This window comes from Hippocampus comes, unplaced genomic scaffold, assembly GCF_001891065.2.
Source record: "Hippocampus comes isolate QL1 unplaced genomic scaffold, H_comes_QL1_v1.1 scaffold151, whole genome shotgun sequence".
In the NCBI taxonomy this organism is placed as follows: Eukaryota; Metazoa; Chordata; class Actinopteri; order Syngnathiformes; family Syngnathidae; genus Hippocampus; species Hippocampus comes.
In genome coordinates this window covers 1,096,471-1,109,344 of record NW_017805591.1, presented here as the reverse complement: position 1 = coordinate 1,109,344, position 12,874 = coordinate 1,096,471, and the positions used below count along the sequence as shown (strand labels likewise).

The window sequence follows — 12,874 nt, the reverse complement described above, 5'->3', positions numbered from 1 at the left end:
GAGAGAGAGAGAGAGACACACACACACACACACACACACACACACACATACATTAGAGGCCATGTGGGTGTGTCTCAGCGTTTCTGTGCACCAGGAACAAGAGTGTACAAGAAAATAAGTGTGTGTTTATGCGTTCTGTCAAAGTGAGGCACCATTGCCCTCTCTCCTGCTGGATGGAACAGTGCTTCACTTCAGTAGCCGCCGTTAGCAACTGGACAGATGAGACTCTGCAGAGTGCAGCACTTCTTTCTGAACCACACATACTATCAAATACCACTTTTAATCAAAGAGTGGCAACTCTATTTTGCTATCCGACCATCCATTGACTATAATGCTTAACCTCATTTGGGTTGTGAGTAAACTAGAAGCTCTCTTAACTTTGAGGGTGGGTACACATTGGTAGCCAGTCAGTCATGGGGTTTAAAACCACTTCATCATTTAAAATGTGAGGAAATCATTTAAACGTGAGGAAAATCAGATTTTCATTTCAATAGCAATGTAAAGATACTTATTTCAAAACTGTTCTAGATGCCAATGAAACTGTACCTCCAGGAGCCAAGGTTTGAGTTTACGGTCCAGGATTATGTCAAAGCCCAGGACCTCAAAGCAGACACTGTCGCTCCCTGGTGGCTGACCAGGCCTGCACATGCGGTACGCATGCAGCACGTGGGGCTCCGCCACTATTAATGTCTTTACAACCAGTTCCTGTCATGAGATACAAAAAGAGAAACGACACCGTCACAAATGAGGTTGGTAGAACAAAAAAAAAAATTCCAAATTGAAAAAGGAAAAAAATTCTCGACCCATCAAACACTGATACAACAAACAGTTCGACCATCACAAGTAGTGCACTTTTTGATATTTAAAGCTACAGACAGAAAGCAGGGAATAATCTACAAGAATTTTTGAGTTTGGACATGTACTGTACGTTTCTTTTTTTTTTTGTTTTTTCCCCCCCCCCCCCCCAAACACCCTCCTGCCTCCAACAAAGCTTTCGCTCCCGAGTCAAGTCCCATGCAGTGTTGCTGGCCCATACACTGCTCAGAAAACACTAACTGTTGGGTGCAAGAGGGGGATGCAATATTCTGGCCTTGGACTGATAAGGCAAAAGCCCCACCGTCTGTCCCTCACGTAGGTCCGTGCAACTGTCCAATCCACAGGCTGCCCAGTACAGACACCTGCTCCCACTATGCCAGCCTTGATGCCAGAAGAGTGTGTGGGTGTGGGCGTTTTTGTCTCAGCCACTGAACAATATAACTCAGAGCGCATGTTTTGTGGAGTTGTTTTATATGTTTCTCACTAGCATACTTTGTCTAAGCGGAGTCAAATTCACTCGTACTTTCACAGTATCATTACACTGCTTGATATATCGTACAAAGACTTGCAATTGAGTTGAAAGGCGCATTTTAAAAAAAACATAGTCGCGGTACTATAATGGTCTCTGGCTTTCTTGTTGTGCTCCTTGCAGGAAAAGAGTCCAAACAGCCCGGCACCTGGTCTGTATGCATCAAAGTGGTAAACACAAAGATGAAAAGCGAAGGATGGTGGGCAGAGAGCAATAGCAAAGTGCAACTTCAGATAAAATAGCAGGGAAAAAAAGGATGAGAGGGCAAGAGAGGTCGAGGGCATCTGGCTGAGTCAGTGGGTGACACTTTGGTGTGTCACCAATGGATGGGAAGATACAGCATAAAGGTCCAGAAGACAAAAAGAAAAACATGATATTTTCTCTTTGCTTACCACAGTTCTACACAAGAAAAAATATAACAACTTGTTTGGGCCTAAATCCTTTCCACCAAGGTAACAGTTTTACAACCGTGGTCAATAGAAGTCAGAGACTAGGGGGGAGAGGGGGTTACAACCAAAAGTGGGGGGAAAAAAAGGGGGGGGGCAAAGTAGAGGTGTTTAGATGAGCTGGGAGCAGTGCCAGACTGGCGAGCTCACCCTGCAGGAATGATGTTTTGACCGTCTCCTTCCAGTCAGTTAAAAAAAATTCTAAAGCTGACCGAATATCTGTCAAAACACATCTTGTCAAACCTTTGCTGGTCCACTTTCTGTGTTACAGGCAGCATGGGTACTGTATACGTGAATGTGTGCTTCCAGATGCCGGCGAGCATGTGCTGTTTGCATTTGCTGCACGTCTGATATGAATGTGGAGTGGGTAAGTCGGTAAACCACGTACAGAGACGTCACCCCAGAATTTGGCCACGTCGTAATCATTGGTGCGCAGGAACTCTGTGAACCAGCTGATGGATCTTTTGCTGCCTTTGTCCACCGTCTCATCCCGTTCAAAATTCTCATTGTGTTTGTTGACTGAGTAGTTGGTAAGATGCATGTAGAGCTGACTCTGAGGAGACAAGGTTGGGTGAGAAGGATGACATATTTTGTTTAGTAAGACTGTACAGTCGTTGGGTGAGAAGGATGACATATTTTGTTTAGTAAGAATGTAGTCATATTAATAATAATGAAAAAAACAGAGAAGCCCTCAGCAGATGGTATTTGATACCCATCATGCCCCTTTTAATCAGTTTAATGCTTTATACATAAGGAAAGCTCATAATCTTAAATATAGTATGGATGCTACATTTCTAGTGATTGGGGGAACTCTGCTATTATTAGTCATTTGTGATTGATGATGAATTATCCCAGGAGGCAGAATACTCTCAAAATTACAAACCTGAGATGAGCATATGAGATCCATTTACCAATTTGATTAGCATTAAGAATCAAGATGATGTGGAAACCGATGTCCAGCAACTTTATGTAACGCTGCCATTACTTTCAAAGGCGTAACACACTTCACTGCTAAGCAGAAGGCCAACAAATTCAGGCCCAAACCGTTTTTCAGCCTAAATGCAGAAGAAAATAAAACATTAAAGTTTGGTTCTTGGTTCCAACCATAAGATAATGCCAAATAAAGTGCAAAGTTTGTCATTTCACAATTTTGAAAAACAACTGATTGAATATTAATAATATAAACAGTGATGATCCGGCTACCAGGCGACGTTAGCGTGTCAACCACCCCTTTACCCTATGAATTGATCAAGGAAAATTGTTCAAAAGCCCGTCCCCTATACACAATAATGTCTAATATAATTTTCTCTTTTGGATCCTCCCATCAGGGGTCACAAAAGTGAATCATGTTCCTAACTTGATTGACTAACCTGATTTCTGGCTCAGTTGCCTTTCCTGACGTAACTCTCCCAATTATCCAGCACTGGAGATATCCAGTAGCTGGGTGTGGGGAGACTGTCTGGGAACCAACCCACCTACTGGCTGCACGAAAGACAGCATCGTGTACCGCCACACTTACTGATGCCTCATAATTCTGACATATAATACAGACAAAAAAAAAAAAAAAAGCCCAGCATTAAGATCAGTGCCGCTGTATATTTATTTAACTCTGAGCGCATTTATTGATGCTGACAAAACAGCAGAGTAAATTGGCATCTGTGAGTCAGTTAAAGCATCCTGCGAACGAGCTTCTCTCCTGTAGGGACATTGGCCTGCCGGAGCTGCCGCAAAGAAACAAATAGTATGGCTCTAGACCTGTTGTGTATGAGAAGTACACTGCGAGAACTGCTGATGGGAGTTAATGCCATATGCAGTGTAAACAGAACTGAATCAAATAAGAGTGATAAGAGCTACAGTGCCCCGCAGTTCCCATAGATGCATCCCTGAGTGGTTGCCTATTAGTGGCCTTGTTGCACCCCTCTCTTTATAATGCCCCCGCGTCCTTAACTACAAGGGAATAACACTGTGACCGCAGGCCACTCTACCTCCTGATGGCTGTCTGGCAGCCACTCTCTGTGGAATTGAACATCCATCTCCATGGCACGCTTGATTCTATCATGTGTCACGGACTTGGTAAGACAATACGCTTTGTGTTGATGTACATTGGGCTTGATAGAAGTATGTGGGTGTGTTTGTATCTGTGCACAACACAATAGACGAAGCTGGTGCATGCAGAACATTAAGGCGGATAGCTCCACAGTACAAGAAATATGCACGATACTCAGCTGTGTGCATACATTATAGACTTTCACATCCTACGAGAGTGTGTAGGCGTGTGTGTCATAAGTATCGTTTGCCCCCATACTAGTAATGTGTTGCTTGATTGGGTTTGATTGCAGCGAGTTACACATACGTTTAGCTCTAAAGAGTGTGTGGCAAATCTAGATGGAGGTATGTGATTCTGCATTGTATTATATTTGTCCGTCACATGTGCCGTCAGTTTAAGTCCAATATATAACTATTGATCTTCTAGCTAGCCTTAAAAATTTATGGTGGAACCTCTTCAAAAGTCACTCGAGGCACCAAGGTTTGTACACATTTGCATTCAACTAAAAGCATCTGTAAAAATAAGAGCACCACATGAAATTTCTGCGCTGTGAGCACACAAGCCAGTGGTGTCGAAGTCCATTTGTGGTCAGCAGCTTGTTTTTGTTGGCCCGCAGCATATTGTACAAATTTACAATTCTAGAAAATTCAAACCAGCCCACATCAGAAGTTACAAAGGAGAATTAAAGCCACACCAACAACAGAACTTTCAAATTACAAAATATCACATGGATCACAGAATTGTCCACAAGTGTCTCTTTTGCATTTTATTTGGCTTTATTATGCCACCATAGAAGGGCAGTGAGGAGAAAATGATGAAGACCAAGGGAAAGAAAATGGGCAAGTAATGTAAGTAGTAAAGTGGTACGTGTGTCTAAATATCCCTGATGGTCAGTGCAACTATTGCAATTAAAAAAAAAAAAATAGAATGTTCACAGTGGTGAACTTATTCTTACCCTTGATTGACCATTAATTTCACTCCCAAAGCTGTATTTTTATGTAATTTCAGACTCCACACATTCAGTCCCAGGTACTTATTTATACTTATCTTTTTTTTCCAAGATTTGGGGTAAAAAAGGTCTTTAAATGACTGCCATTGAACGAGTTAAGAACATGAAACTGTCAAGATGTTTACAGTTAATACGGTCACGAAACAAATTTATCAGAGTTTTGTTTTGTAATTACACTAAAGTGTGTCATAAGTATCGTTTGCCCCCATACTAGTAATATGTTGTTTGATTGGGTTTGATTGCAGCGAGTTACAGATATCTTTAGCTGTAAAGAGTGTGTGACAAATCTAGATGGAGGTATGTGCTTCTGCATTGTATTATATTTGTCCGTCGCATGTGCCGTCAGTTTAAATCCAATATATAACTATTGATCTTCCAGCTAGCTTTAAAAATTTATGGTGGAACCTCTTCAAAAGTCACTCGAGGCACCAAGGTTTGTACACATTTGCATTCAACTAAAAGCATCTGTAAAAATAAGAGCACCACATGAAATTTCTGCGCTGTGAGCACACAAGCCAGTGGTGTCGAAGTCCATTTGTGGTCAGCAGCTTGTTTTTGTTGGCCCGCAGCATATTGTACAAATTTACAATTCTAGAAAATTCAAACCAGCCCACATCAGAAGTTACAAAGGAGAATTAAAGCCACACCAACAACAGAACTTTCAAATTACAAAATATCACATGGATCACAGAATTGTCCACAAGTGTCTCTTTTGCATTTTATTTGGCTTTATTATGCCACCATAGAAGGGCAGTGAGGAGAAAATGATGAAGACCAAGGGAAAGAAAATGGGCAAGTAATGTAAGTAGTAAAGTGGTACGTGTGTCTAAATATCCCTGATGGTCAGTGCAACTATTGCAATTAAAAGAAAAAAAATAGAATGTTCACAGTGGTGAACTTATTCTTACCCTTGATTGACCGTTAATTTCACTCCCAAAGCTGTATTTTTATGTCATTTCAGACTCCACACATTCAGTCCCAGGTACTTATTTATATTTATCTTTTTTTCCAAGATTTGGGGTAAAAAAGTTCTTTAAATGACTGTCACTGAACGAGTTAAGAACATGAAACTGTCAAGATGTTTACAGTTAATATGGTTACTAAACAAAATTTATCAGAGTTTTGTTTTGTAATTAGACTAAAATGGAAGTCAACCAGAGTCGCAGAGTGGACAGTAGTTGACTTTGGAGGTTCTCTTGTGTGTGCTCTCAATGCGTGTATTGGTGTGTGGGCAAATGACTCACCAGGTTGGCCTCACTGGGTGCATGGTACTTCTCTGTGCCCATGCGGACCAGGCCGTCGTTGTAGAGGAAAATGCGAAGTGGGTCACAGGAAGTAACAAGGATGTAGATTCGCAGATCAAATTTGTAGCCCTCCATTAGGAAAGGTTTGTCCAAGTATTCCTGAACAATAAAGTGCTCCTGGGCAGGCAGCTTCTCACAGTTACGGATAAGTGAGATCCTGGATAGACAGAAGCCTTTATTAATCCTCTGGGGGGGAAATTGGAGTGTCGTCAGCAGAATAATAAAATATGGCATAGTAACGACAAAAAGATAATTAGAAAAATGATAGATGATGGCATAGAAGCGACCATGAACACTGACTTATGACATTGGCAGTGTCTTGTATGGATAAAACTGGAGCTAAACTGTATACACATTTTACAGCTTTCTTGGAGAGTATTCATTTAAAATTGCTAATGGTTATAGGCATATATCTCGGATGCAACATTTAGCTATGTCAGTATTTTTAAATTTAGCCCCTAGATTAACATTACCCTTCTCATGATATTTAAACAACTCAATAAAATCTGTTACAAGGAAGCCTGTAAAGGTTTATTTTCTTAGTGTGCTTGATTTTGTGTATTTTCATTAAAGTTGCCAAGGTGTAAAAAGATTGGAAACGTGGTGCCCTGGTGGTATTCATATGACCTTCTACTGCTGCAGGACCTGCCATAGAAACAGGTTTTAAATAAGTGCCGTTGGCATGATTTATGGCAAGTTTAAGAGTGATGACTTATTTGGCACAGCAGCTCACTGAGCCTTCCAAAATCTCTTTTACTCTGTTGATTACGTGGCCCTTTAAAGAAAAGTCAACGTTCAAAAAGCACACAGGTATAACATCAATACTGGTTTTGTGTGAGCATCTGGAGAACATTGTAATTGTCTGAGGAAAGCCTCATCAAAGAACATTGCTGGTCGATGAGGTCAATATGAGCAGGCATTGGGCTTCATTTCTACATTACATTCCTTCTAATTCAATTTCCTTTGGTCTCATGTCACTGGCACTCAGGCTTAGTACACAGACGTGGACCGAGTTGCGTTTGTATGCATGCATTCATGCAGGTGAGTGTGCACGGAATCTGCGGGGCAGCGTGTGTGTCCGTGTGTGTGTGTCTGTGCATGTGCATGTATGTGAGCTGGTGGTTTGAGGGATCGCTGTTAAACAGCCTCCAACCACCATATGTAGACTCAGAGCCACTGACCTACATCCCCATCACTCATAGAAGTCGACTGAGATTAGCTTGGTTGCACGCACAGCTTTGAAGCTTCCATCATGTTTTGTTTTTATTTTGGTCACATTGATTCGCTGCTTCACTGAATGAAAATCAACAAGTGAAGTGAGAGAGTCCAGGTTTCCAGTCATTTTAAACTAGTCATGTCTTCTCTTTCAGGTTAGACAGCAAAGTGATGTTTTTACTGTACGCTTATCAATCACACCACATTAGTGTTCGCTCCAACTCAGGCTGCTGCGTTAAAGAGCAGCGCCTCATCTGCCCACTTATCGGCACTCTTGAGCAGACCCAAACAGGGACAAGTTGATGGAAGCCTGACCAATAATGTGAGTGGCCTTAAATGGCAGACAGCAGCTGATTGATGAGGAGAGGGTTAACAGTGTTAGTTAGTCGAAGAGGAGTAGCTGAGGAGAAGACGACATGATTGATGAGCCTGGGTGTCACATAATCATAGCCCACTCTCCCTTGCCTATTTAATTTGGCACCAGAGGGGATCTCTCCTTTTTAAGCATCGCACAGACTTTGATTTTGTTGCCTTTATAACTTCACACACACAAACAATACCTTCATTTAGTGGGCCGACCGCAAAATAAATTACGGGGGTAGGTCTAACTTAATTTCCTGCTGCGGCATAACATGCAAAAAAATAGAGGGAACTCTAATCTTGTCAGCCTTGTGCTGTTGAGATGTTGAGCTCAGCTCAGCATCTTTCATATTCCAAATCTATTGCAGTAATTCAGTCTTAGCTGCATTTTATTCTTTAATAAATAACAGCTTAGTGCAACACGGAGCTATAAGTAATGCTCACGTTATGCCAGAAACGACAAATTAAAAGAGAATTAGAGGGAGAGGTTAAGCACACTGTGCTATTCAGACTTCAGTATCCCCATTTATTGGTCCTAATGTTGAATACTGAAGTACTATAAAATACATCTCCCACACAACTGCTAACAAAAAATATTTAGGGAAATCTTAGTTTTTATCCCAAGAAACAACTCTGAATATAAACTGGATTGTTCACTTGAATCAAAGTTACTACTCTGTATGCCAGTGGTTTTTAATCTCGGGTCCTTGAACCCCTGCGTGTCGACAAACCACATTTTGGGAGTACACAAAATAATTTGCAATAATAATTTATTGAAGAAAATATGCATACCTACATAAAGGGGCCTTTAATTTTATACGTCAGGTCCTTTCTATTATACAGCTTGTGAAATTAAGGTTGAAACGTTCCAAAAATGTATAATTCCTAAAGCATTTCGGGGTACACATGGTAATTGTGTTTATTTTGCATCAAGATTTTGAGGGCGCCCTTGGAAAAAATGTCTCCCGTCTAAGGGGTTAGTCAATCCAAAGTTTTAAGAATCTCTTTCGTGACTAATAATTATAAAAGGCAGAAATAAGAAAAACATGTTTAAAAAAAAACTTTCCTGTAACTTTTTTGATGACTAAACCAAATCAGGTTTCTTGAAAGTTCATAGTCTAGTGACAATGTCAAGAGAGTTCCTGGCATTTCTAATGCTGTTTCGTTTAAACATAGGTGGCTAGAAATAAAATGGCATTTTGAAATGACAGACCATAATACAGTGCTCACATTTCAAGACATCTGGATTCGGTTCTCTGAATACTTAGACTTTCAGAATAGTAAAAAAAAAAAAAAAAAAAAAAACTACCATGGAAGTTTGACATTTTCTATCCTTTAACCCCTGGGATTTCACATATGAAAAATGCATTTACTTCTTCAGTCTGCCCATCTTATAATAAGAGATGTTTCCCCATATCCTTGTCCATTTTCCAGTCTGCCTGGTGTGCGCTGATGGTACCTCATAAAGGAATCCAATATTCATATGCACATGCCTTCAGGGGAGGAGGTACAGTAGGTGCCAGGGACGAGTGTGTGTGCTTAGTCTAAAGGTGTGTGTGTGTGTGTGTGTGTGTGTGTGTGTGCGTGCGTGCGTGCGTGCGTGCGTGCGTGCGTGCGTGTGTGTGTGTGTGTGTGTGTGTCATCTAGCCACAATAAGTTCTGATTTATGGTGATTGTGACCATGGAGGACAAAGAGGCCAACAAAGAGATTTAGCACACCCGCTCAGCCCACACAATCAATCTGAGCTCCGCCATTACGCTATTTCCATGCCAGGGTCAAACACCCGTCTGAGACTTGTTTTCTTGTGCTTGTGCTTTATTTGTTCCCCTTTCAACTTTCTCTCTCAGTCATGCGGCTCCTGTCTCTCTTGTCATTAAATCATCCTTTTTGCTGCCTGAAAGTATCCCAATCGGTGTTGTTTTTCGATTGTTCTGGAACACTTGTTTTTGCCTCTAACCTACCCGTGACCCATGGCTCCATTGGCTGGTTTGACAATAAATGTCTTCTGCTTGCGTTTCCGTCGCAGCTCCTTGACGTAATTTTGGAACTGCGTATACTCAGCAGGGAAGATCCACGTTTTGGGTACAAAGCTGTATTCTTGGGATTGGCACTTGATCATTCTAGAGAGACAAAAATTAGGGGTGCCATATTACAGCTGAAGCTTGAAAGTGGAATGCCTCTAATGAAGAAAATCGCAAGATTAAGCATCTTGTGACACTTCATAAAACTGTAAATAAAACCTGGTGCGACATAAACCGTAACGCGGTAAACTATACATCACTCATCGCGACAGGCACGATACAGCTATATCGCACGTAATTTATACAAAAACTCACTCAGAGTCAAAGTCATCAAAGTTAATTGAGTGAGTACACATTTTGTTTCTAAATCTTAAAATTAAATTTGAATTTGAATTAAATGTAACTTTTTTTTTTTTTACATGTATGACAGAATATTCAAAACCGGTGACGTGCTTTAAAAAAGTAGCAACCATAAATTCAGGACTTCAAATAAAAAATGACAACTTCTTTTGGCTGTTTTAGTGGCTAAATACCCTTTAGTCTTGTTTGTATATAATGTTCAGATGTTATTAAAAGATTGCCCAGAAACATTTCGGGATGACCATAATTTAAACCTGAAAAAGATCAACTTTTTTCCTTGCATTACTTCCTAATCGCACAAAGTGAACGAATTCAGAGGTCAACCAGCTTCTCTGAACCTGTTGTGTTCGCTCTTAGTTCCACTGTACTGCATTTTTTTTTTATTTGCATTTTTATTTTTTTAGGATCTTGATTTCGATGTATAACACGCACTTGAGAGAAACTTACTTTGACATGTTTCTTGCTAAGCAGTCTTTGCGGCAAATTTCACCCATACCTGGAAAATGATTAATTCTCTGCAGAGGAACAGACAGACATAATTACATTGTTAAGGCCATTACACTACTCAATTCCACCCCGCCCCTTTCGGAAAACGAGCACATTAGAGGCAGCAACCCGAAGTGAGCTTACAATGTTCTGACATTTATGCCCAATTACGAACTTAAAACAAAAAGGTGACGCCGAGACCTTTCGCAACCCTTATTTAGTTTACAATGTTTTTTCCAACTTTAAAGGTTGGGGAGGGAAGAGGCAAGAAAAAAAAAAAGATCAATCTCGGCTCTGAGGGGCCGAGGTAATTGGTTCTGCATCGTAAGCTCCTGCAGTGACAGCTGAATGTATTGCTTTAAATGTGCCAAAAGTGGGGGTGGTGGGTAAAAGAAAATCTTTGGGGTTTTTTGTATTCTTTGACCAAATGAGCCTGAACAGGGGTGTTAATTAGGCTTGTATGAACTTAAACTTGACAGCAAACTCCCATAGTACATTGCTGGAAGGGGGGAAAAAGTGAAAGAAAAAAAATGCAGAGTCTAAAAAGGATATGTGATTATTATCCCAATGAGACAGATGTAATTAGGCATTGGGAAGAAATTGCGCAATTACGCCAATTCTGCAGGACACCGCAGTTTGTGAGAGGAAATCAAATCCAATTATAGAGGGATTTTTTTTTTTCAACTGAGAAATAATCATATGACACACCACAGCAATAAACGGCATAACTGTTTACAATGTACAATATATTCTATGGGATGCATCATCTACATTCACGGAAAAAAGTTTTTGTTAAATTTACTCAATTTTATTTCGTCGTGGTTGCACGACATAAAATCATCTGGATCCAGATGCATTTTTTGAAGTAGATTATACATCTACTTAAAAAATGTATCTGGATCCAGATGATTTCATTTTATGCAGCCGCTTGCCAAAATAAGAATTAGTCAACGCACCATTTTTTTCAGTGTCTATATTAAGCAATATTCAGTATTCTACCCAAAAGAAACGTTGCTGCTGATGGTATTAAGAAACTGGCTTGACTGAAACTGGAGACATGTTTACCCCTCGTTATTCTAGCTGCCGAGAACTAAGACAAGTCACGTTGCTCAGAATCTGTGAGTCTTCCTGTTGCGCTTCTTTCCTGTCTCATCCAGTCTATTTGTCCTAAAGTTTCCCATTCCGTCATCTCCGTATATAGTGTGCTCATTTATTTATGTCTTTTATGTTCATATATAATCCTCATTGCTAATCTGCAATGACTTTCTGTACAATTCAAAATGAAATATAATATTCTGTTGGGAATTTGTCAGCCGCTCCAGGACCTCCAAGAATGAATTAAAACGGTTTTGTGTCAACCAAGAAGAATTACAATATAAGGAATAAGGCGGAAAAATCATTTCGGTTCTTAATTCTCGTAGATTGGAAATTTTAAGACCACACCTTTGCTTTTTATAAATGATTTACTTCTAGGTTTTTGTTTTAAAGGAATCTCTACCACCTTTTCCTCAAAAGAATATTGGTGGAAAATCCTCCCTCAATGCTGCAAGTAATTCTAACAACACTTCATGATGTGTATGTTGGTTGTTCTGCATAAAATTGTATGATGGGTCTTATATTATTCTGTTTGCGCTACAACTTTCTCGAACAATAAAACCAAAAATATTTTTTTCTTCTAACACCTTCAGCCCACTGCCGATGCGGCCCCCAAGGTGTGCTGACTTGACAAGATAGCCATGCGGAGTACCTGATAATTCCTGAGCTCTGCAATTTTCTCATGCTGTACAGCCGAGTCGTTCCAGATGAGATTGGCAGTCTCGTCCTCATCTCGTGTTTTCAAAAAATCCATCTCATTGATGACTATGCGAACTGGTGGGAAGAGACTGACATTAAAATGGAGTAGAGCAGGCAAAGAAGGTATTCATTCATTCATTTATTCATTTTCAACACCACTTGTCCTGAACAGAGTCGCGGGCAAAACAGAAAAAAGTATTTCAGTAGATTTCCATGATAAGAATACTTTAGGGTTTATTTAATAATGACATGAATACCTCATGAAAAATGCGCACAGTGTAAATAAGATACACATCACAAAATCATTTCACTAAAACGATCTCCCGCATGCTGATTCAAAAGATCAAAACCTTTCAGCAATATTAACTAGTCATGAAATGGTTGCAGATCAAATGTCAGCCATGGCTCCCAACAAATGTATATATTAATTTTACTTAATGCATTCAAATCCCACGAGAACACCTACAGTATGAGAGATTGGTGTCG

At 40.2% G+C, this 12,874-nt stretch overlaps 2 protein-coding genes across 11 annotated transcripts in view; one reads left to right on the top strand and one right to left on the bottom strand.

The window, feature by feature from the left end:
* Nucleotides 1–12,874, top strand: part of prkacba (protein kinase, cAMP-dependent, catalytic, beta a) — an 86,140-nt gene that overhangs the window by 45,561 nt on the left and 27,705 nt on the right. The window lies entirely within an intron of this gene.
* ttll7 (tubulin tyrosine ligase-like family, member 7) overlaps nt 1–12,874 on the bottom strand; it is a 64,637-nt gene that overhangs the window by 40,796 nt on the left and 10,967 nt on the right. For 9 of the 10 annotated variants that reach the window (XM_019880213.1, XM_019880219.1, XM_019880215.1 and 6 more), the window contains 6 exons: nt 12,342–12,463; nt 10,556–10,623; nt 9,689–9,847; nt 6,092–6,308; nt 2,180–2,344; nt 547–705 (listed from right to left, as the gene is read on the bottom strand). In XM_019880213.1, the coding sequence (XP_019735772.1) occupies nt 547–705; nt 2,180–2,344; nt 6,092–6,308; nt 9,689–9,847; nt 10,556–10,623; nt 12,342–12,463 (890 nt within the window). The remainder of the gene's footprint in view (nt 1–546; nt 706–2,179; nt 2,345–6,091; nt 6,309–9,688; nt 9,848–10,555; nt 10,624–12,341; nt 12,464–12,874) is intronic. The other variant, XM_019880223.1, reaches the window with a different exon arrangement.